The sequence below is a fragment of the Maniola hyperantus genome, chromosome 16, assembly GCF_902806685.2.
Source record: "Maniola hyperantus chromosome 16, iAphHyp1.2, whole genome shotgun sequence".
Taxonomy (NCBI): domain Eukaryota; kingdom Metazoa; phylum Arthropoda; class Insecta; order Lepidoptera; family Nymphalidae; genus Maniola; species Maniola hyperantus.
In genome coordinates this window covers 8,331,836-8,356,328 of record NC_048551.1, presented here as the reverse complement: position 1 = coordinate 8,356,328, position 24,493 = coordinate 8,331,836, and the positions used below count along the sequence as shown (strand labels likewise).

Here is a 24,493-nt window from a genome sequence, read left to right as displayed (position 1 = left end):
GCAGTAGGTATTTCACAGATGAAGAGATTCAGAGGCTGCAACAGCACTTTACCGCCAACCGCCGTGAAAGACACATGTACGTTTAAAACTAACCGCCGCGGCGTTAACTTTAACCGCGAGTTCACGCGGACGGTTTAAGTGCTCCATATATTTTATTCATGGTATCTTACCTCGGTTTGTGTGGTGTATGATTAAATGAGAGAAGGCGAAAAGTGTCCACCGCAAAGTGAGTCGTTTGTGCAAAATGGTGCTAAATATGAGGTAAGAGAGTTATTTACTTTATGGTGTAAAAAATTAATACATAGGTAATTATAGGTACATAATTTACATCAAACTCAAATCATTTATTCAAATTGGGTCACTTTGATTGCCAATTGTGGAATTTGTATATAATGATGTAGTGGTAATAATTAATTACGTACACTTAAAACTAAAGCTTCGAAGGTTCCAAATGCGCCCTGAGAAGGAGGCCTCGTCAAACTTTTTCATATCTTTCTTTATAGTTGTATTGTATTCCTCATTACTAAGGGTCGTGATTCCTTCCCATTAATCACATGATGCCAGGAGTTCTCTTGAAATAATACTGCGGTGGGTTGAGGAGAACGAGATTCCGACTCTTAGGTTTTACAGTTATTTTATAGACGTAAGTGATAATAACCGAGACCGACAGATTAGCGTGCAAGATGTACGGAGGAAACGAAAAGGTCAAGTCGGTAACCCATCCAGTTATTGACTCGAGTCAACGTTGCTTAACAATCGCTTTGTTTTTCATTTCTGCAAAGTTGGCACTTAATTATTGACAACAAGCAGTCTCTACCTCTAAAACTTTTTCTTCAGAGTGTGGCGCGATAAGAAAAAGTTTTCAGCCGTAAAGACTTGAACTAGGATGACGACACTAAATAACCCTATAATAACCGTTAGTTAAAATTAAATAATACAGATAAAGCATTAAGTAAATCCTAATCCTAATATCCTAATAATATTATATGTGTGAAAGTATGGATGTTCGGATGTATTTTACTCAATCACGCAAAAACGGCTGAACGGATTTGGATGAAATATGGAATGGAGATAGATTATACCCTAGATTAAAACATAGGCTACTTTTTATCCCGGAAAATCAAAGAGTTCCCGCGGGATTTTGAAAAATGTAAATCCACGCGGATGAAGTCGCGGGCATCAGCTAGTATATTATAATTATTTGAAGTTTTCCGACTTTAGAAAGGTTTAAGAAGTCTCATTTTCTACTATAGGTACATAATTTACATCAAACTCAAATCATTTACTTATTCATAAGTCTCATTTTCACCAAAATACATATTTTGATAAAGGTAAGGTATAATACTAAAGGTATTTTACGCCCCGATGATAATATAATTATTACAAATTATTATAAGGGAAATTAGCACAAAACTTTTCATAAAAAAACTATTAACCATAGTAAAGAATGTAATGTTGTATGAAAGGTTCCATCACAGAAGTATAGTACGGAACGCCTCGCACACCCGCGCTAATGGTACGATTACACCTACCGAGTAGTGAAGCGAGACAGTAAAATGTCACTCGGCCGAGACAGTGCTGTGGCTGAGAAATTGGCGAAATTGCACTCGTTAAAGTGTTTATACCAACCGAGTACTCGGCCGAGGACACTGACTCGCCACTGTACTCGTTAGGTGTAATCGTACCATGACAGTGCAGGCGAGCGCGGGTGACGTGCAGGTATGCGGGGCGTCCCCTCGCCTCATATTCAGATTGCTATCTCAACCTGTCGCGTACAATAGGTGTATGCTCAATGTCTAGAAATAGATAAATAGTTAAATATATTTTTTTTTTAATACAATAAAACTTAAAGCTAGCCTTATCTAATTACTATATAAATCATGACCGCGTGGAATGGTGCCAAGAATACTGGCTGCATTTCCGCGCTGGACAGCCAGGCTGATCCGCTGCGCAAAAAATGAGCCAGCCCTTCTGTCACCAGTTGAGGCTATTAATCGCGGTGAAATGTCTCGTGAAAAATTTTTAGCACTAAGACTCCATGGCCCCAGGGTCTCCACGGCAAACGGCACAAAAATGTAACTCTCTATAAGAGAGGCATACTTGCGCCGCTTGCCGTTTTCAGCTGTTTCTGCTGCGGCTCCCGGTCTTGATGCTGTCTTCCTGATATGACACGGGGCCAATGTGTCAACGCAAGTTGCGTCCCACATTAGCGCCCGTCCCCGTTCCCAGGGAACCAGCGTCAATCCATCAGGTCTCTTGCCATCATCCCGACTAATCCCTGCCGGCTCAATGAGCGCAGGAAGTTAAATATTAGCTAATCTTCGGTTCGATGTCAGACGGATTAACAATTTAACAGGCATAAAACTGCCGCGAAAAATTATGTTTGTACTAGTTCTGTGACCCCGCTACGCTTGAATGGAATAAATGCCGTCGATGATTTGCTTCCAATAATTCCGACCAAATATAAAAATTTAAATGCTAAATAAAAATAATCATTTCGTGGTTGGTGGTTAGATCCGCACGTTACGGTTTTTTAGGGTTCCGTACCTCAAAAGGAAAAACGGAACCCTTATAGGATCACTTTGTTGTCTGTCTGTCGGTCTGTCAAGAAACCTACAGGGTACATTCTAAAACAGATTTTTATTTATTTTTATGCATCATAGTTTTTGAAATACTTATCGTGCAAAATGTCAAAAAAATACAACTGTTGTACGGAACACTCGTTGTGCGAGCCTGACTCGCACTTGGCCGGTTTTTTTTTGAATTAGGTAATATAAATACTTTATTATTAAAATACGTATTTTATTATTGATTGATTGATTATTATTGAAGCCGTGGTAGCCTAGTGGTTACGAATTACGATGTCCACATCCTATTCGGAAGGTCGGGGGTTTCTATCCCGGGCACCCACCTCTAACTTTTCGGAGTTATGTGCATTTTAAGAAATGAAATATCACTCGCTTTCATGGTGAAGGAAAACAAAGTGAGATGCATGCCTAAGAATTCTCCATAATGTTCTCAAAGGTGTGTGAAATCTGCCAATCCGCACTTGGCCAGCGTGGTGGACTATGGCCAAACCCTTCTTATACTGAGAGGAGATCCGTGCTCTGTAGTGAGTCGGCTATGGGTTGATCATGATGATGATGTATTTTATTATTAAAAAATATTTATTGCTTATAATACGGTTGCAATATTGTTCGGTTGGCTCAATTTTTAAACTTTGTCGAATAAATGGCTGGTAGTACGAGTATTTGTTGATTAGGCATTCAATTGGTCACTAACTACTTATAGTGACACCATTTCTTTTCTCGAGCTTTTTCTAGTAGCTAGTGAAAACGGATTATTTTAAATGTCTTTTTTGTCGTTACGAAATTGTAGGAAAGTAGATAATTAGGTTGGTATATTTCTAGCTTATTGAAGCGAAGCTTCTCAAAGGACGTTCAGGACCTCACCTGGATACTAATTATTTATTAGTAAAATTTCAGTATATCCTAGGTAATTCTGTTGTACCTGTAATGGGTAGGTAATGTAGGTATAAAGTAAACAATGTGCAAGGTTTAAAGTGCTTAGTGTGACCCGAGGCGTGCGCTAACGGTGCGTTCCGCCGCTGCTCGTCAACTTTATGCTGATCAAGCAAAACTATATTAACTATATCTTCATACAACCACTAGCTGATGTCAACATATTTACCCCCATTTCATTTGGATATCACTAGGACATAGAATAAATAAACAACTTATATACTTATACCTCCTATTATACTTTAAATAAAGTAGCTGTTTATCTCTTCACTGTAAAGTAAGTATGGACATAACCTACATAAAATTTTCATGAAGATAATGTTGCATAAGTGTAATTACAACAATTAATATTAACGACCTAGATACATCAGGTGAGGAGCAGTGCTGAGGAAGGCACGAGGCCGAGAAGTAGGAAGCTGGCCGAGGCCGACACGCTTCCGAACCGTTTCCACTATCTGATAATAATATATTAAAATGTTACAAAACTAATTAATCATCTACCTATGTAGTATTGTCTGTGTATGTACCTATATTTTCCTAATATAAAGGTTGCCTAGTAAAGATAGCTAATTATACTAAGCGATAAGGCCGCCTTTCGTACCTATCATACGTACGTACTTCTAACTGTGTATTTCTTTATCTTTTCCTTAAATTTCTTGTGGTGCACAAAATGAGGGAATTGTCTATATGTAGGTAAGTAGCTATGAAGCAACCTCCGGTTAACTCGAAAACTTCTAGATTCATTTCTAGATTTTATAAGGGAGAACGCCATTTTTATAGCTTGTGTCAATAATACAGGCTACCTGTTAATTAAATAATTAACAAATAGACAGACAGATAAAGTGCAAATAAAATTTTTAACAGTACCTGGTGTAATCTTGTGAAAAATAAACGTAAAATATATCTATGGCGCAGCGCGCTCGTTGATGTCTTTTGTTTCACGTGAAAATTACTTGTCTACGGTGTCTACGGCGATTAATTTACCTGTCTGAGACAAGTAGATGAACAGTTTTCATCAAAGAAGTGAATCTACTTCATTTCTGTAATAAAAACTGTTAGGTAGTCTATATATACCTACTTATTATAACAAAATTTAGGTAGAGTACATTATTAAATTCTATGCCTCCAATTTAGCACGTTCTATCTCAGAACGTATATACCTACACATATCTACTCATGTGGTAGATATAAAAACTATATAGATAAAAACTCATATTGTGATTTTTAATATACCGACTTATTAAAAACCTAATATCACGCCATAATATTATACCCTAGTTACGCCGTAGTAGACATTACTACATTAGATTTCATTCATTTTTCATTTAGATTATTTTATTCTGTGACATTACTAAAGCTAAATAATACCTATCGAAGAAGACCGTCTGGAAGAAGGAAAAGAACACACACTGGACATTTCTACAAAACATACATAAAGGTTGACGGATAAAAATTGATTTTAGACTGATCTCGACTAAGTAATACAAAAACGCTGGATTGACCAGTTTTTGAAGCAACTTAATTTTCGCCGTTTTGAGATAATTTTGACACGGATAGCAGCAGGTAGCGTCATGTGTAGCGACTGAACTAAATGTTCGTAATAAGACATCTGCCATAAAAAATATCAATTTTAATTCCCGGTACGTTCGATGGGGCGCTTTGAATCGGCACAATAACTGTCATTTTGTCCGGCACACCTCTTCCAGCGTACTTGTCCATTTCAGTGGCTTTCACTCCTAAAGAAGCCGAAAATGAACAATAATAGGTAGGTACCTACGGCTTACCAAGATTACAATAAATTCATCGAAAAATTTTACCGTTGAATATTGAAAACGAATACGATAAAAGCTATGCCGTTTGTCAGCAATGCAATAAACAAATGGCCGTCGATTCAAATTGAAAATTACGCTATGGTCCACCGTCCGCCGGTAACGGGCCGAATCCTGACCGTGATCACGCGCGCCGATTATAACTGAGCTTCCAACATTCCAATATGATTAATTGTGATTGCAAGCACGACTTGTTCTTTTACTTGATTTTCCTTCCATAGGACAGAGGTAGGGCAGCAGTTTCCTAGGAGTAGATAAGGCAACTTAAAACATCGATTTAGAAATTTTTAGTTAAGTTGGCAAAGTCGTCGGTTAAGACGCCAGCCTCCTATTCGGGGAGTCCAAGTTATTTTTTATGTTTTCCTTCATCGTTAAGGAAAGTTATATTGAACTGCTTAAAACACACATAACTCCGAAAAGTTAGAGGTGCGTTGAGTGCCCGGGATCAAACTCCGGAACTCCTCGAATAGGAGACCGACGATGTCTTAGCCACTAAGTCTAGATTGTCTGGTGGGAGGCTTCGGCCGTAGCTAGTTACCACCTTACCGGCAAAGCCGTGCCGCCAATCAATTTAGCGTTCCGATACAATGCCGTGTAGAAACCAAACGGTTTGATAAAAACTGCCATACCATTTCCAGGTTAGCCCGCTTTCATCTTAGACTGCATCATCACTTACCACCAGGTGAGATGGAAGGCAAGGGCTAACTTATATCTAAATAAAATAAAATCATCGCCGAAAGATACGAGTAACTCAACTGCACACGACTGAAACAAGTACCTATAACTCAATTAAGTAGGTACTCTAAACTCTATTACTGTTTTAAATTGCCAATTTTATTACTCACTAAATAAAACCAAAACAACATACCAGTAGTATTAGAGATAGATAACGAATTACATTGCGATCCATGCTTTGCGAAGCTATTTGAATTCAAATCTATTTTCTTTCGGAATATTACTTAAAACCAATCCCGATTGAAAAGGTTTTTGCCATTGTCTCTGATTAGACGGGAGCAGATTCTTTGTGTGTTTTTGATTAGAGTAATGATGAAGCTCTAAATTGGATTATGGCCTTTGCAACGGCTACCGCTGGCAAAACAATTTCATAGATCACAGTGCACGGTAATGACGCCGATATTGGCTCGTTCCGTTGGCCTGTCATTACCCTGCCGTGTCTTTTGACCCGACATTTACCTTTATTCAGATACCTCTATTATAGTCATAACAATATCTATAGATCCCGTAGTAGTACTTCCAAATTCTTTGCTATAGATACAACTCCTGACTGACTGATCTATCAACGTGCAGCCTAAATCACTGGCTTTAGAAATTTTGACAGTAGGTTCCTTTTACGACGTCACATTCGTCTAAAAATATTTTTTTGGAAATATCACCTTGTAGCAGCTTTTGTATGAAAGGCCGTAATTTTTTTACTTTTACATTTTTCAAGTTATATATCCATGAAAATTAGAATTTGAGCTTTTCATTATTAAAAATGAAGAAATACAATGCTTCACGAATTTTCTGGTCTAGGTAGGTATATCGTAAATAATGCTTCATTCGATAAAATCTAAAATTTTCAAAAAATAGGTATTTAATGTCTTCGATAAAGTTACATATTGTTTTGTTCCAGATTTGTCATCGTTTGCAGCCTCTTTATTTCGCATGTAAGTACTTAAAATGAATCATTCTAATAGTAAGCTATATACTCTATGTTATTTTGTTTGTAAGTTGTACATTATATAATCCTACTTTTGTTAAAACTAAACCTAGAATTTACTAATTTAATTTAAATCTAATTAATATAAGTACCATATTTTTATTGAAAATTCAATGGGTAGGTGATGACTCCCTGCGACTCGTTTGATGTCGTCTGTCCACCTAGAGGGGGGTCTTCCAACGCTGCGCTTTCAAGTGCACGGTCACAATTCTAGCAGCTGAGGACCCCAACATGTATCGTTTTTTTAACTATGTACCCTGCCCATTGCCACTTCAGCTTCGTAACCCGTTTAGCTATGTCGGTTATGCTTTGGTTCTCCTACGGAACTCCTTATTTCCGAGTTTGCGAGTAGGTAGGTAAGTAATAATCAAACATACAAATGACATTAGGGATATATTTCTTTTACAGCGAGTGCAATCAGCAACATCCCACACAAGATTAGACAGTGCATCGGCAGAATCAGCAGAACATTCCGCGGAGCCGTTGGCCTCAATAGGCGGCTCCGCAGAGCTACACGAAGGGTCAGGAGATGACCCACCAAGTCCTACTGCTGTTAGTAAGGTAAGGAAGTTTTCTATTAGTGAATTAATGTCCATGTACCTACTATGAACAGTACCTAATACCTACTGTTCATAAGTAGGTACTATGAACAGTACCTAATACCTACTGTTCATAAGTAGGTACTATGAACAGTACCTAATACCTACTGTTCATAAGTAGGTACTATGAACAGTACCTAATACCTACTGTTCATAAGTAGGTAGGTTAGCGGTAGGTATGCAGTACGTACCTACAGTACGCGATAGGTTGAGATGGCAATCGGGGTATGAGGCGGGGGACGCCCCGCACACCCGCACGTCACCCGATTCCCGACTCTCTCCCCTATTGCCGTCTCGACCTGTCGCGTACTATAGGTGGGCTGGCGATATATGTATACATATAGCGATGGCGATAGCATAATAATAATAAGAGCATATCATTATCATCATCAACCCTTAGCCTGCCCAATACTGACTACGGGTTTCCTATCAGAATAAGAAGGGTTAAGCCATATAACACCACGCTGGTCAAGTTTAGCAGACCTTACATACCTTTAAGCTGTGATAGCCTAGTGGTTAGGACGTCCGCCTTCCAATCGGAGGTTGGGAGTTCGATTCCCGGGCACGCACCGCTAACTTTTCGGAGTTATGTGCGTTTTAAGTAATTAAATATCACTTGCTTTAACGGTGAAGGAAAACATCGTGAGGAAACCTGCATGCCTGAGAGTTCTCCATAATGTTCTCAAAGGTGTGTGAACCAATCCGCACATGGCCAGCGTGGTAGACTATGGCCAAACCCTTCTCACTCTGAGACACCCGTGCTCTGTAGTGAGCCGGCGACATACCTTTAAGAACATTATGGAGAATTCTCAGATACAGGCATTTAATTAGCAAGTGATTTATTTGCTTAAAACACACATACATACCTAACTCTGAAAAGTTAGACATGTGTGCCCGGGATCGAACCCCGAATACTTAGAAGGTCGATCACTGCTTACCACTAGATTATCGCCGCTTTATTAAGAGCATTTACAGTATCTAAGGATTAAGGATCCCCAACACAATCTTGAATTAAGTTTACCAAATAAGTGAATTAAGTCTATTATTAATGTTTACTTATTTACTTTACAGAATGAAACAAGAGAAGCTTTAAAATCGGATGGCAGCGAACAAGACCCAGTAAGTTTTTTTTTAAACAACCTTATCTAAATAAAAATACTTATATGTGTTGGAAAATCTCAACATTCATAGAACGCGACAGGTGAAGATAGCAATAGGGATGGGAATGCCCGAACACCCGCAGAGCCCCCGCACTAACCCGGTGCGAGCGAGCGTGGGTAACGTGCGGGTGTGCAGAGCGTTCCCCCGCCTCATTCCCCGATTGCCATCTCGACCTGTCGCGGGCTATAGTTATTACAACTTCTTTGAAATTAGAGCCAAACACATGACACATATCGTTAGACATTTTCACTAAAACTTTACCCACTAAAATTGTAAGTAGGTACGATAATATGTTATTAGCATAAAGTTTCACAGCCACTTAATATACATATACAACACAACCTTGAACAAGAGATAACACTCTCAGAACAATGAGCCATCCCGGAGAATAAAGACATGCCGCTTTTATTTAGCGGCTTGCCAAATGGCTGCTACGAATATCTAGCTCAATGTCACTTGCTATGCTATCATTGTAAGGAAATACCGCTCTTATGGAGAAATATCATTATCCATACAAATCTATATCTATATTCTATTTATAGCTAATGGCCCCGATTCTCTAGTCTCTCTCTAAACTAAATTTAGAGTATCTGCATCCTTTTCTTTTTACTAATTCTAAAAAAGGTACGGAACATGACTTTCACATTTAAAGACTCTAAATTTTAGTGCACAATACAAATTTAAACAGTAGGTTCGCGAGTGCGTGCTAAAATCACGGGTTTTACCATCTAAAAATTAAATTTAGAAATGTCAAACTGCTTCTGTCCTTTTCATATTACAATAGTAAGAAGAGGGTGCGAATACTCTAAAATTAGGTTGTGCTTAGAATCGGTGCCATTGGGGCCGATTCTCTTGTACATAATCTCTAAACTAAACTAAATTAGAAGGTCTAAATCTAGTGCTTTCCTTTTCCGCAAGCAACATTATGATAGGGATAGCAATAGGTTTAGACGTGCCATTTTAGTTTAGTTTAGAGATTGTGTACAACGGAATTAGCCACATTATCTACCTATATTAAAGCTACCAACTGGTCTATCAACACACAGCTCAAACTATAGGTAAGGTTCATTTGTTGGCATGGTCATTCGAACCGGATAAGCATTGTGGTGGACCTAACATTTCAACTAAGTATCTTCAATAAAAGCCTTATACTTTGTCCTAAAAAGTTCCCTCATACAGTTCGGTACCCATTTAATCTAAAAGCGATTGTTTTAAGAAGGTACAAAATAATGCGGCAAAAAGTGCAAATTCTATTATGACAGTCACGAGCGAAAACTCTCACTTTCCATCGAAGTCTTTGCGGTTTTTCATTATAAATGTAGCAGCGTAAAGGTGTCGCACGACAGCTAAGTAAATTATTATTGTTCTGTCCTGCTTAGCATCGCAAACAAACGATACAAATTCGATTTGAGAGCCTCCTTTTTTTTTTGAAATCGGTAAAAAATGTGAGAGTTTGTGATAAATTGAGTATTGATTTAGCAACAGCTTTCCCAGATTACACTGATATATTTTATGAAATGAAATTCTAAGTTAAGTTAGGTTATGGTTAGTATTTACATTATGTAAACTTTAATGAACAAACGATACGAATAACCGTGCTGCTTTGTTTTGTGAGCGCTGAAAGCGCTATTCGGTGGAGTTCCGATTTCAAACTATTTAAGCCAAAGAGAAAAAATATTCAGGAAGAAAGATTATTCCAAATTCAAACTTATCATAGTTACCTACTTTTCTGGGCAGTAGTGAGGAACAAACATTATTCCAAATTGAAACTTACATATGATATGAAAATGATATTTACCTTTCTGGAATGTTCTAATACTGTCCGGGAAGTTTAACTTTCGAACCAATCTACAGGGTATGAAATGAGCACATTTCGTATAATTTTTTCGAAAAAAATAAATTAGTGACGTCAGCAGAGGTCGGCGCTGACACACATTTTCACGGCGCGACGCGCTCTGCCGTCATTTGCATTTTCAATCCTGAAAAACGTGTCTTTTGCGTTTTTGCGATCGTGGTGATTTCCTTTATGCCTGTTTTCCACTTGGTTAAATAGCAAGTGCAGGTGAGAAGTGTAAGTGTGGAGTGATTGGTAAAATCGGCATTCAAACGGATAACCTATACCTTGTTATATACACTTTTGGACTACACCCAAAAACCTGTTAACTTGTCATCAGCACCTAAGCTTGACGAAGTGTAAATGAGGCCTAAGTCAAGGCATTGTGATAATTCGATAAGCTAGAGATCGACAAAGGTACATTTCACGCGTGAGTTCCCATCACAGGTGGTCAGCACGCATTGATTGCTCAATTCCTCCATACACGTGGAGAACAAGGGGCCACCGGGAGATTTGTGCAATAAACACAATAACACATTGCGTAGGGGCCATCTCGATCGGTTATTATTCTCTACAAGCGGGATTGCCCCGGCTTCGCACGGGTGGGCTTAGTCATTCTGTAGACTTGGTCTTAGTAATAAAAATTGCACACTACTTCTTTTTTAGGGTTCCGTACCTCAAAAGGAAAAAACCGGCCAAGTGCGAGTCAGACTCACGCACTGAGGTCTGAAGGTTCCGTACTACAATCGTATTTTATCGACATTTTGCACGATAAATAAAAACTACGCCTACAAATAAATAAAAATTTGTTTTAGAATGTACAGGTAAAGCCCTTTCATATTAAGATACCATAGCAATCTTACTTTAAAAGTCAAAAATAGCAATATTTGTTCATGAACACATTTTAAATTTTTTCTTGTGATGTAACCACAAATTTACGGTTTTCAGATTTTTCCCCTAATGTCTGCTATAAGACCTACCTACCTACCAAATTTGCCAGATATACAGACAGACAGACAACAAAGTGATCCTATAAGGTTTTCCTTTTGAGGTACGGAACCCTAAAAAGGAACCCGTATAGGATCACTTCGTTGTCTGTCTGTCCGTATGTGTGTCACGTCTGTCAAGAAAACCCATTAGTAGTACCTAGCTACTTCCTGTTATCGTGCAAAACGTCGAAAAAAATACTCGAGTACGGAACCCTCGGTACGCGAGTCTGTCTCGCACTTGGCCGGTTTTTTTTTTTACCTACGTACAGGTTTTATGCATGACTGTGATGCGTATAAGCCGTGTGTGTTAAACAAACAGTCTCTCTAAAATAATGGTGAAAACCGTATTGAAATCCACTAGAAGTAGGTACAATTATACAAAGCCAAACGTACCTTACGTATGTACGTATATGTTATTTTGCTCATACTATCTAGATTTTAATGTTAACCTTTTCGTTCGTTCGTGACTGTGGTGATCTTAGTAGTTTTGCAAAATGATAAAATAGGCATTAGGTAAAAGAACGTGACACGAGTGACAAAAGATAAAAACAATGGGTAGGTATACAACATTTTTTTCTCAATAGTCTACGGCCCTACGGGTAACACCTCCCTGATGCCTGTAGGCATTTCGATGTGGCAGAAGTCAGAACCTGCACCTCTGCATAACTAACACCATCGTTATTCCTTGATTTATGGAGGAGACATAGACAATAATATTAGTATGTTCTATCCGCGCCACGAGCCATTTCTGGAAAAATCGCGCCTTAGGTTACAATTGCTTTTTAAAGTAAGAAAGCGTTATAAGGTCTGATGGAAGGCTAAAGAATTACCTACGCCATGGTCACTAAGCATATACGATCGTTATATACTTATACTTACCATATATACTAGAAAAGGCATTTCATCTCGGACTGGCAATATAACTTGCCATCGATTGGTGGCACAGCGCACTTAATTGCATCAGGGGATAATTGATATCTTACCTAGCATATCGCTTGGAATTCAAGATGGGTACATAATGATGTGATGCCAAAGTAAGTCAAGCTTATACAAAGTTATGAACATTCACTGAGCTGTGTGTACATTGATAATGCAGATTTTGCGTATGATTAGATTAGCAAGCCTTCGTGAGAAGTGCGTAGACTCTAGGTACAAAGTTGATTGCATTGTTAAGATTAGAGATAGCCATCTATGACCCGACGCGTCGCCGCCGGCGTGTGATGAAGTGTCAGTTACTTGACTCACATTGCACGCCACCATAAACGTGGTCGCGTTTACCTGCCCCACATTTGACAGCTTCCCATGGCATTATAATTGAAATAAATTAATTTCTAGACGATCTGGTGTCAATGTCTTCCTTGGCGAAATCGAGAACCTATCCAAATTCAAAATATTCCACATGAACCAAGGCCTTCGTGCAGTAGGTACCTTAGTTTGATCCTTTATGATGCTCTAAGTAATACGTGTTGGTCGATTTTAATGATTCTTACGGTACCGAATAGATTTATCTTATTCTTTTGTCATTTAAAAGAACAGCTTTTTTCTTCTGTATTATCGTGAAATAAATTTCACGTATGCTCTAAACTTCACGGAAAACCAGCGCAAAGGAAATTTAATAGCTTACCTATGCTATTAAATTTCCTTTAATTTCCTTCAAATTATCTATTCCTGAAACTAGGGTTCCATATAAATATTTTTTCTTTCATAACTTTCGCTTTGTTGTGTCTATTAATGTTGCCCGTATTCAAAGTATTTGTAGAACATCAAAAAAAATTTTCGAAAGCATAGGTACTTTATTCATGGCCACATAATATAAGCATATAATAAGATTTTAATACTAATAACAATTTTTAATATTAACTACTTTAACTGATAATAGATCATAAGGCCACTGAATTGCAGATAGGTATATTTCGAATCAAGTTATCAGAACTAACAATTTTCAAGATGGAATAAGTACAGATCACATTAGCCATCTCGATACCATTTTGTTCATTTCTACCGGCGGAAATGGTTTTGTTCTTTTATTGAAATCAATTTGTCGGAGTGGTGTGGCGACAGTGCTTATCTATTGGCTTTACCTAAGTACCTACTCCACTGGCCCAATTTTTATAATACCCGTAGTAGGTTCCGGCGTGCGAACTGCCCTGGCACACTTTATCTTTTACTTGGTATTTCAAACAGTTTTTGGTTAAAAACTATGAAGGGGTCGTGACTGTGAAATGGTGAATTACCGTAATTCGACAGTTGACGTTAGTTTTTGTCCATAAAGGCTGAAAGCTTGTCGATTACAATCTTCGTTGTAAAATTTTACTATCGCTCAGTTTTACTTTCGAAACGTTTTTAGGTCAATGTTATGGTGCTAATTCAAAAGGAAGTTGTACACATGTATGATCGTCGGAGGTAGACAAAGTCGCGTTTGGCGGAAGGACGTAGTTACGCTGTAGGCTTTATCTCAGGGCTATCAGCTGTTCCGCCAAACTACGCGTCGATATGTAAATACAGCTTAGTGTTATATCTTTATTCATAAGAATCATAAGTATACGAATACGCAGTAAAGTTATTGCCAACATTGCATTACCCATACCTGAACATTACAGCTCCCTTAATATCGATGATCGGTGAAAATGTCTAAGAACCTGCTTTTGAGGTGGTGACCTGTTAGCCAAACAGTTGTATTGAAATCCTAAGTAGTGTAAAAATAGTAACAGATATACATACACAGAAACAAACACTATGGCTTCCTGTATATGAAACCGGAGCCGCACTGGCGGCGCCTAACTTCTTATTCTAAACGCATATGCCATCTCCATTTGTTTATGTGACCGAATATTTTTAAAGGGGTTTTATATTTGAAATCGCTTCTTCTAGGTGGTGTTTCTCGCAGACAAGAACAGCTATATCCCAGTAAGCATTAAGCCACGCTCCCCCGCCGTGGATTCCAGTTGGAGGGAACCACCGGCCTGGGAGCGGGAGTACCGACGACATCGAACAAATGGCAGCAGAGTGCAATGTTAGTACATATTGTAGTCTCTAAGTACTTTACAAATAAAGCGAGAGTGGTGGATACAGATGCAGTCACCAACCTTAAAGAAATTCAGTAGATTTGAGATTTAATAATTTGATGATAAGTACCTACCCATAGTCCGCGACAGTTCGAGATGGTAATCGCTGTCGCGTACTATGCTTGCTCGACTTTACTTACTACATTCCATCCGAGTCGCAACGCAAGTGCTCAACCTCTCATTCAAGTAGAACTATGGCTACTTCGGACCGAGAAATTATCGGATTCGGATCGGATGCAGTGCGTATAAAGCTGGAGATTGACTTGTACCGTTTGTTTGTAATGTACCTACCATTCGAGGTGATCTCGTTACAATACAGACGACACAGACTGACTTGTAACGTGTGTTTGTAATGTATCATTCGAGCTCTTGGCTCAATGTGCTCCATTTTTACGGCTTGCGTTTGCAATTTGCTCCCGCGAGGACGCGACCTGCAGTGACTTGTAATGTTTTATTTAGGTAACACTCAAAGGGAATTCGCGAAAAAACCGACAGTCGAGTGGAGCACGCGGCGCTCGCCACGAATGTTACATTATACACGTCAGTCTTTGGTTTGAGTTACAAAAACTCGATACATTACACCAAAATGTTACAAGTCAATCTCCAGCTTTCTAGAGCCTTTGCGTTCGAATCCGATCTCAGCTAAAAGTAAATTTTATGATATTATACTTGTATTTTCCTTGATAGCAATAAGAGTATGACCAATTTTATTTAAACAGCGGATATCCTAAACATGCGAACATCATAAATATTGCGTATGTTTTGCAAAACCGGACAAATTGTGATGCTATCTATCGACACGCACTTGGCGCCGAACTTACACAATCTTTTGTTTATTCACTTATTTATTACTGACCATAACTAAATATCCTTACCTACATGAATAATGTCTAATATTGCTCTTATAAATAAGAACCCTTTATAGCGAACAAAAAATTGGATGAGACTAGTTTGTAGGTAGGTACGGAGGTACGGTAGTCGCGCTTTTGACAATATATTATCTAAGTAGGTACTTTAAACTTTCCGATAGTCAGTGAAATAGCCTCAGCCTTTAGATAGTCGTTTTAAAAATATTATAATAATTTGAAAGAAAGAAAGAAGAAAGAAAACTAGTTTATTCATCTTATGCCTAAGGTAGGTACAAGCAAACTTAAAATTAATGGTTAGTAGGTAGTAGTTAGTAGATAATAAGAAGTATTTAATAATTAATTTAATCTAAAATTAGTTCTTGCACCCACTTGGCACAAGATGAAATGGCCCCAGCTCAGCATTAATGCTGCAGGTTTTAAGAATAAAACCTGAGCGCTGGTATTCTGCTGGGACCAACAAGAGTGACGTGCACGAGCTTAACAGTCCTCACCAACATCTGTGATTGACAGGATGAGTTCGATTGAACGGAGCTAAAAAATAGTCATTGTGTGGCGTGTATGAGTATTTGTAAGAGTATGGCGTGTAATTAAAAATCTTAAAACTTGCCGTTTTATATAAAGGTAATAGAAAGGCAAAGAAATAAATTCAAATAAAAGCATAATTAACATGTATGATATGTATGGTATTGACATGAGTTATCTGCCGAGATAGGTACGGGCGAAGTGTTACTTAAAATTATGTGTGTAGGTACCTAAATGTAGCAAATAGCAGCTTCAAGCGACCTAACTAAACAATCTTGAACTAATTAGAGTTTTTTGATCGTTTAGGAGTCTCTTCTTTAGATTATTCTTAAACGCAGGAACTGAACTTAAATTTCTCAGAGGAGGAGGAATATTATTCCAGCATTTTGTGGCCAGATATCGAAAACTTCCACGAAAAGCTGCTGATCTATGACGTGGCCAGGTGAGCCTTTTTAGTGGTCTTCGAGCATTGAAAGCTGGTAAATGCCAAGATAACTTATTATAGAGATAGTCCGGCGTTTTGTTCTTGATAACACCGAACAGTAGAGTGCTGAAATGCAGTTGAATACGCGACCTCATATTGAGCATATTAGCATTATTTAAATAAGGAGTCACATGGGTACGAGGAGGTATATAGTTTTAAGGTTAAAAAAAACCCCCGTTGGATTGTCATATATAAATACTTACTATAATATATGGTATCTAATATAAAAACTATGCAGGTACCTATAGTACGCGACAGGTCTAAATGGTAATCGGGGTGTAGACGCCCCGCACAGCCCCCGCCCTAATTCAGTGCGGGATTACGCGGGTGACGTGCAGGTGTGCGGGGCATTCTCCCGCCTCATACCCTGATTGCCATCTCGACCTGTCGCGTAGCTACTATAGATGTAGGTACCTTAATCCAATAACTTTTTTTTGTATTTAGATATTGAAGCGGAATGTCAAGACGACTTCATGAAGATCAGAGTGGGTTTCAATGGATCATTCAACGGCCTGGTCTATTCAGCAGGTGGGTTCAGTTTCATCTAAATAGTTAAATACTCACATTTAATAAATAAATACAATACAATGAGACTGCAGTCAAGGGCTGGCTAATTTGTAATGGAATAAAAAAATGTTCGAGGTATTTATTGCCCTTAAGTTTTCATAACTCATACACGATCGAAGTAAGTAAGACATAATAATAAGTGAGGACAGCCGCAGGCGAAAGCATAATATTATGTAATTTTATAATTTTCTTCCTTTATACTTAAACTAACTGTACAAACATAAGTTACAAGTGACAGAAAGTTGCATTGTTACTGTTACCTAGCTGTTGCATTTTAAATTATATTGCCTATCTATACTAATATTGTCTTCGGTGACTGCTGAGTTACAAGCTTTTTCCACTGGCTAAAATCTTAACGCGAATGAATTTAGATACACGGGTGAGCGCAAAAAAGAGCAATTTTTGGTTACCTACCAAGAATATGATTGTAACTCAAAATCGCTAAAAAGTGAGTTACGACGTTTTTCCTGGCAGGTGTATTATCTATCAACTGTAGTACTAAAGGCAATCAGTCTCCCATTATCACCCGTTACTCCCAACATGTTTCAATAAAAAGCAAGATTGTCAGGCGTTGATATGCATAACCAAAACAATCAAACGATTTCTTTATTGTTTTAGTCTACGCTTTATACAGTTCGGCAGCCTTGTTACCCAAAAACATGGCTGACGGCATTAATCCTAGATCTGACGAAATAATTTACATTCCAACGGATCATAGCTGGTAGGGTTACCATTTATTTGAGTAAAATGATATCGAATATGATTTTTAATTACCTCGACTTCATTGGGAGTTCTTTCAATTTAAATACGGAAAAATACTATTTTTTTTTCATTTGCAAAGATATACAGCGAAATCCAAAGGATAAACTATAGGGTTATATAATAATTTTATGTGATTTTTCTGATTTTATCCAGGGCTACCTTAAAAAAACCAATCCAAGAAAATTCTGTTGAAAAAGTAGTAGCTCTTCTTCGTAAACTGCGACTATTTTATGCATTTCTGTTAGTCGGTCAATAGACAGTACGATAAATATTATCGTGTGATTGCAGTTAGAATTGATATTCCATAGTCTTTCAGGGTCAAGGTTGTCTAAAACCGTATTTAATGACATTGTTTATGCTATTTCTCGTAACTAGGTATACAGTTTTCAAATAAATAAAAATAACTGTAGATCTGTAGCACGGTGTATGATAGGTATAGTACGCGATAGGTTGAAATGGTAATCGGGGTGGGAACGCCCCGCACATCCGCACAGCCCCCGCGTTAACTTGGTGCGGGCGAGCGCGAGTGACGTGCGGGTGTGCGAGGCGTCCCCCCGCCTCATACCCCGATTGCCATCTCGACCTGCTGCGTACTGTAGGTATATCACTGTAGTATAATTATTAAAAACATATTTAGGTACCAATATACCTACGTAGGTGTTAAAACAACATTTTAGAAGCCATGTATGAATTTATACTAAAAATGGGGGAAAAATCATGTGGTTTTTTACAGGTTACTCCTACGATCCCGACTGCATGTACATAAATGGTTCTGGTCGTGACTATTACGAGTTCTATATCCAACTAAACCGATGTGGTACCCTTGGCAGAAACAGTCCACACGAAGACACTAGGAAGCATCCCACTGTAAGTAAAAGATTAAACTAATTCTCATGCCGTTTTAGGAATTTTATGGTAGGTACCTTTGAGTTTAGAGTACAATTAGGAACTCAAGACGATTTTTTGAAGCACTGCTGATGTTGGCAGCTTAGGAAAGAATTTTAAATCATCCCATAAGCTAGTAAAAACTTGCATCAGTGGAATTTTTGGATGAGTCACAAGTCACAAGAGTCACAGCTCTATAGAGAGAGAGTCAGCGCGCGCCAGACCTTCGTTATTTTATAAAAGCTGAAAGTTTATCTGCGTATTGTCCACAACATTGGGAGGCAAGTTTGTTTGGACCATGGTGGCTTTGGGAGATAACAGGTAATAAAGTTGTAAAAAATCTTACATCAAAGTATAGGTAGTCTAATTTTTTAAATTTTCTTCAGAATGGTATAAGAAATCACGTCATGCATTGCCAGACACGTGTCGTGGCAATCCCCTGCCAGTCCCCCTTAAACTTTTAAACTTTTAGTCTCTGGCAGGAGATTGCCATGATAGGACAGTTAAATGAGTTTAAACTATTTTATTTGTTACAGAAGAACCTGATGTGGAACACAATAACAGTTCAGTACAATCCTCTCATCGAGGAGGAACTGGACGAGCACTTCAAAGTCACCTGCGAGTATGGATACGACTTTTGGAAAACCGTCACTTTTCCCTTTTTGGACGTGGAGTAAGTTATCTATCTTAAATTTCACTAGCTTATGCTCGCGACTTTGTCCGCGTGGACTCCACAAATTTCAAACCCCTATTTAACCCCCTTAGGGGTTGAATTTTCAAAAATCCTTTCTTAGCGGATGTCTATGTCATAATAGCTATCTGCATGCCAAATTTCAGCCCAATTCACCCAGTAGTTTGAGCTGTGCGTTGATAGATCGATCAGTCAGTCAGTCACCTTTTCCTTTTATATATTTAGATATAAATAGTAAATTATAAAGTAAGTAAAAGTGGACCGCCCCGCACTCCCGCATTTCACCCGCGCCCACCCTCACCAGGTTAGCGAGGGGGTTGTGCGGGTGTGCAGGGCATCCCCACCCCGATTGCCATCTCGATCTGTCGCGTACTATAACATGCGGGTTGCGGGAGGGTGACAGCGACGTTAAATTCCTTGATTTGTGTGTCAACTATCACCCTCGAAGAAGCTCTACCTCACGATTCACGAACCGTCTCAGTAAAACGGTATACCTACTATAGCTGTACTCTATCTATAACGCCCACTGAGTTTTTTGTCTCTGTCATTTGTATGGGATTACGTAACAGAGAGAGCGCTATACTAACTTCTCTTCGTGGATAGAGTACAGGAAGTAATATTACGACACCAAATAATCCTGGAACAAGCTTTCACGTATTTAGTGTATTTTTATAAATTATAGAGTAGCGACGGGCAATCCAGTAGTGTTTACTCTGCAACCGCCGGAGTGTTACATGGAGATCCGATCCGGTTACGGCGCGACCGGCGCCCGCGTCACCGGACCGGTCCGAGTCGGCGATCCCCTTACACTGCTTATTTACATGAGAAGTGCTTATGGTAAGATTGTACTATAAGGCGTCGGACCCATTAGGCAAATAGTTTGCACGGACGGACGGTTTGACTTCCATACATTTTAGACAAAGTGTTCATACGTTATGAACGCAGTATATGGACGTTGTAGCCTCAAACATTTTGAAACCGTCACCACCCGCAATCACAATCAGTAACTATGAAGACTTTACGTCCGAACTTAAGACCAATCAGATTATTGAGAGAGGACGTGATCACGTCATCTGATAATAATCTGATTACTGGAAAACCCTTTGTCAGGGTTCCGTACCCGAAGGGTGCCAACGGGATCCTACTACTAAGCCTCCTTTACTTAAATTAAAAAGAGCAACCGCCGAGTTTCTTGCTGGTTCTTCTCGGTGGGAACGGCGTTCCGAACTAGTGGTAAATTAAAACTACCTGACTATTCATAAGCACTTGTAAAAATTTCACATGAATAAAAAAAAACATTCTATTCTATTCTATTCTATTCTATTCCGCTGTTCGTCTGTCTGTCAGTCAGCGTCTGTATTTCATGAACCGTAATAGATAAAGAGCTGAAATTTTCACTACGTGAATTTTTAGTGCCGCTATAACAACAAATAATAATAATTTCAAAATGATCACCATACCGTGTTATTTTTTGTAGGTTTTTTAGTCTGTGCATTACACTGTGAGGCTTCATTATGTTTGTGAATGCGTAAATAAGTTACGAAAGAAAGAGATTTTAGCACCATGTACCAAACGGAAAATTCGCGGCACGAATGGCATGACATTGGAACATCAGCAGAATTTTACAATCCACTAATTTTCCCATTGTAAATGTTAATTGTTTCTCAATTCTAACAGATTGATTGTTCAACGCTAGTGAACAGTCCACGGTACTAGCCACTAGGTTAAAGGCCGTAAAACAGTTAAATGAAAATTACGTTTGATCTTAAATGATGCACCGTGACAAACAAGGGCGGTAAATTAACGGTTACCGCCGATCGCGTGTCGTCTTACCATTCTATTTCACAAATTAATCCAAAGGTCGTCGATCTTCTAATTTGAATGAGTCTTCATGGAAGATAGCGGTAAGCGTGTCATTGACTCAAGAGAATTGGGTTAATTTTGGGCACCATAAAAGTGCCTGTTACGTTTATGGACCCGTGATCGTAATTTAATTTTAGGGTATCATAACTCTGGTAAAGTCCAAAGACCATATTATGCAAACTTATTCGAATCTATGGCGTAGAAAATCAGCACTGTATGATCTTTTTGTAAAAGGCATTACAACAGAATAGCACTGACCCTTTTTCTAGGTAGTGCAATATTTAGATATTGCACTGACACTTTTATTGTTTGATCAGTCGATTGATTTGAATTCTCAAATGATAAGATTTTTTAATTATTAAACTACAATAGTTATAGTTTAATAAGAGTGACTAATAATTACTGTTATTTGTTTCATTACAGATGGTTTTGATATCGTGGTGAATGACTGTTTTGCGCATAACGGAGCGGCAAAGAGGATAAAACTTATTGATGAATACGGGTAAAATGTTTTTCAATGTCTAATTTCTCCAAAGCGCTTCCCAAAAGTCTTACCAACTCTTGCTAGTGACTATGACCTGCAGTCTGCTCTATGTCAGATCAATTTCTTTAAATGCGCACAAATGTTCCCTGCCTGTCTTTTGTTCTTCCTGGGTCCATTTCCGTACATAGGCACGTTCAATCCGTTGGAAGTTCCCCATATCTAATACCAAAATTTCCAGTCTTTCGGAGGAGTCAACGGCTTATGTGATTTCCAGATGTCCAGTGGACGATAAGCTGATCTCTCGGTTTCGTGGCTCGTGGTCTGAGGCAGGCGTGTTCGAGACGCAAGTGTACGCCTATATGAAGACCTTTCGCTTCACCGGATCTCCAGCACTCTACATCGAGTGCGACGTGCGAATGTGTCATGGACGATGCCCGGTTAGTTTTGAAGAAAGAAAAAAGTTTATTTCTTAAATTGTGCCACACATACATCTTATGACTAAGAGTTGGTTATCCCAGATCTTCCTCCACTTGAGCATTAAGCCTCTCAAGCAGAAGAAGCACCGGAATAAACTGTGTTATATTGTGTGGCACAATCCGAAACAAAGTTTGTCATTTTATTACAACTGGCAAAATTTTTGGAATTGTTTTGAACCAATTTTAAAAAAAAGCTCTAAATTTTACCAGAATTAGGTGTAAAGATCAGAAAATGTATTCGAAAAGAAATAAAATATTCATAAACATATCTGGTTGCGGGATTTTGAGGTGTTCCCAGCTGGTGTAGGTACATAGAATAGATCAACAGTTTCACATTTTGCATTGATCGGAATTTCAATGCACTCCACGTCCTTTGACTATTCAAAACGAGTAATTAGGCAGCAGAAAAACGTGAATATCTTTTATCAATATCATCGTGTGTTGGATTGCAGTCCCAACCATGCCACTGGCGTAATATGAAAAGCGTGCGACGAAGATCAGTAGAAGCAGAAGCAGCGAGCGTCGCACCAAGACTGTCAGAGAACATCTCACTCTTCCAGTCACTCCGGGTACTGCAGGAGGGTGAGGAAGATGAGGAATCTCGTGCAGGTGAGATTATCTTAAAATAATAATAATTCTCTGTCAATATTTTCAGTGATGATTAGTATCTACTATCTAGATTGATTAGTGCACGATTTAACTGTGCCAGAAAGGTCGTGCAAATCTTGTCTTTCACAGGGGGTTTCTCTTTCCCGTCTTTCTCTAATGATTCTCAAGAAATTGCGGTTAGTAATTTTAGGGTTGCGTTTAAGAAGTTAAGGAAGACATCATACGAAATATAATATGGACAGTTATACGACACTTGTCATCTATTCTTGTAATATCCGTCTAAACATTTTGGGTACAATGTTGCACCTTTGTGTTAGAAAATAATGACCGCTTTTTGTTGAATGTCCAGCCTGCAATAGTCATTACAAAGCTGTTGTTAAAGATTAGTTACATACACACAGAAATTTCTGCCAATCCGCACTTGGCCAGCGTGATAGACTGCGACCAAAGGCCTTCTCACTCTGAGAGGAGACCCGCGGTGGGTTGGTCATGATGATGATACACAGAAAATTAATAGTTAAAATTATCCCAAGAGACGCCCGAGAGAGAAAAAGAGAGTTAAAATATTTTTTTCGTTTTCAGTGGTAGAAGGGCAAACGTGTATGCGGACGTCAGCGTTGTCAGCCATGATAGTTTCATGCGGGATTTTAGTGGCTGCCCTGTTGGCCGCGCTACTGGTCGCCGCGAGAGGTTGGCGACGAAGCGAAAACAGGACGCCCATACACGCTTACGTTCCTCATAAGGGACGGATTAAATAGAAAGTTCTTAGGCACCTTTGTAAATTGTTGCCCACGAGATTAATAATTAGATTAATAGTGATCGAAGTATTAGATCTGAGTGTAAATTTTGCGTTTAAACGCTTCACTTGAGTTGACAATAAAACATTATGGTTTTAAAACATGCTCCATGGGGTCATATGCGAATCTAAAAACAGAGTCATGTAAAATAAATCAAAACGCACCTTTAAAATATGGAATGTCTCTAGTAAATTATTTAATTCTTGGTTCACCATTAAATGGTCAAAATGATGCCAGCTCTAGTGAAGAATGTCCTTTACTCAAAAACTTATTTCCTAAAGACTTAGATATTGGTGTCTAACGCCAACCACCTCTTTTGCAGTCGTACTTTTATTTATACATACCTAATATGAGTACGATTATAAAAGCCAGAATTAATGATAATGCAGACCATGGTATGATAATTAATGAGGACAAATTGTGATGATTTGTATTTTACCAAACAAAATACATCTCCTCCACTTTGCCCTATACTTAGCTCAAATTGTGATAGTCTAGTATTTTATACCTAGGGCTTTATTCGCAATAATATATTCAAATCGTATCCTACTGGTATCTATGGTTAGAAAAGTTAATTGTTGACACCTACTCTTAAAAATCTATCGAATTGGACGATAACAAATTGATACACTGACCTCTACTAATACAAGTACGCTGGACCTGCGACGAAAAGTGACATTTTGAATGGCAGCGTGTCGTCTTCCAGCGTACTTGTATATGTCCATTTCAGTGGAAGAATAAGTGTAAGATACCATTTCAATATTAT

At 38.5% G+C, this 24,493-nt stretch overlaps 1 protein-coding gene across 1 annotated transcript; it reads left to right on the top strand.

Annotated features, from left to right (window-relative positions):
• Positions 1-134: 134 nt before the first annotated feature.
• Positions 135-24,400, top strand: LOC117989785 (uncharacterized). Its single transcript, XM_069503906.1, has 13 exons — positions 135-261; positions 6,984-7,017; positions 7,479-7,631; positions 8,741-8,788; positions 14,525-14,666; positions 17,038-17,121; positions 18,656-18,789; positions 19,344-19,480; positions 20,181-20,335; positions 21,785-21,863; positions 22,120-22,282; positions 22,774-22,930; positions 23,513-24,400. The coding sequence occupies exons 1-13, from the start codon at positions 245-247 to the stop codon at positions 23,686-23,688; spliced, it is 1,479 nt and encodes a 492-aa protein (XP_069360007.1). The 5' UTR covers positions 135-244; the 3' UTR covers positions 23,689-24,400.
• Positions 24,401-24,493: the final 93 nt, after the last annotated feature.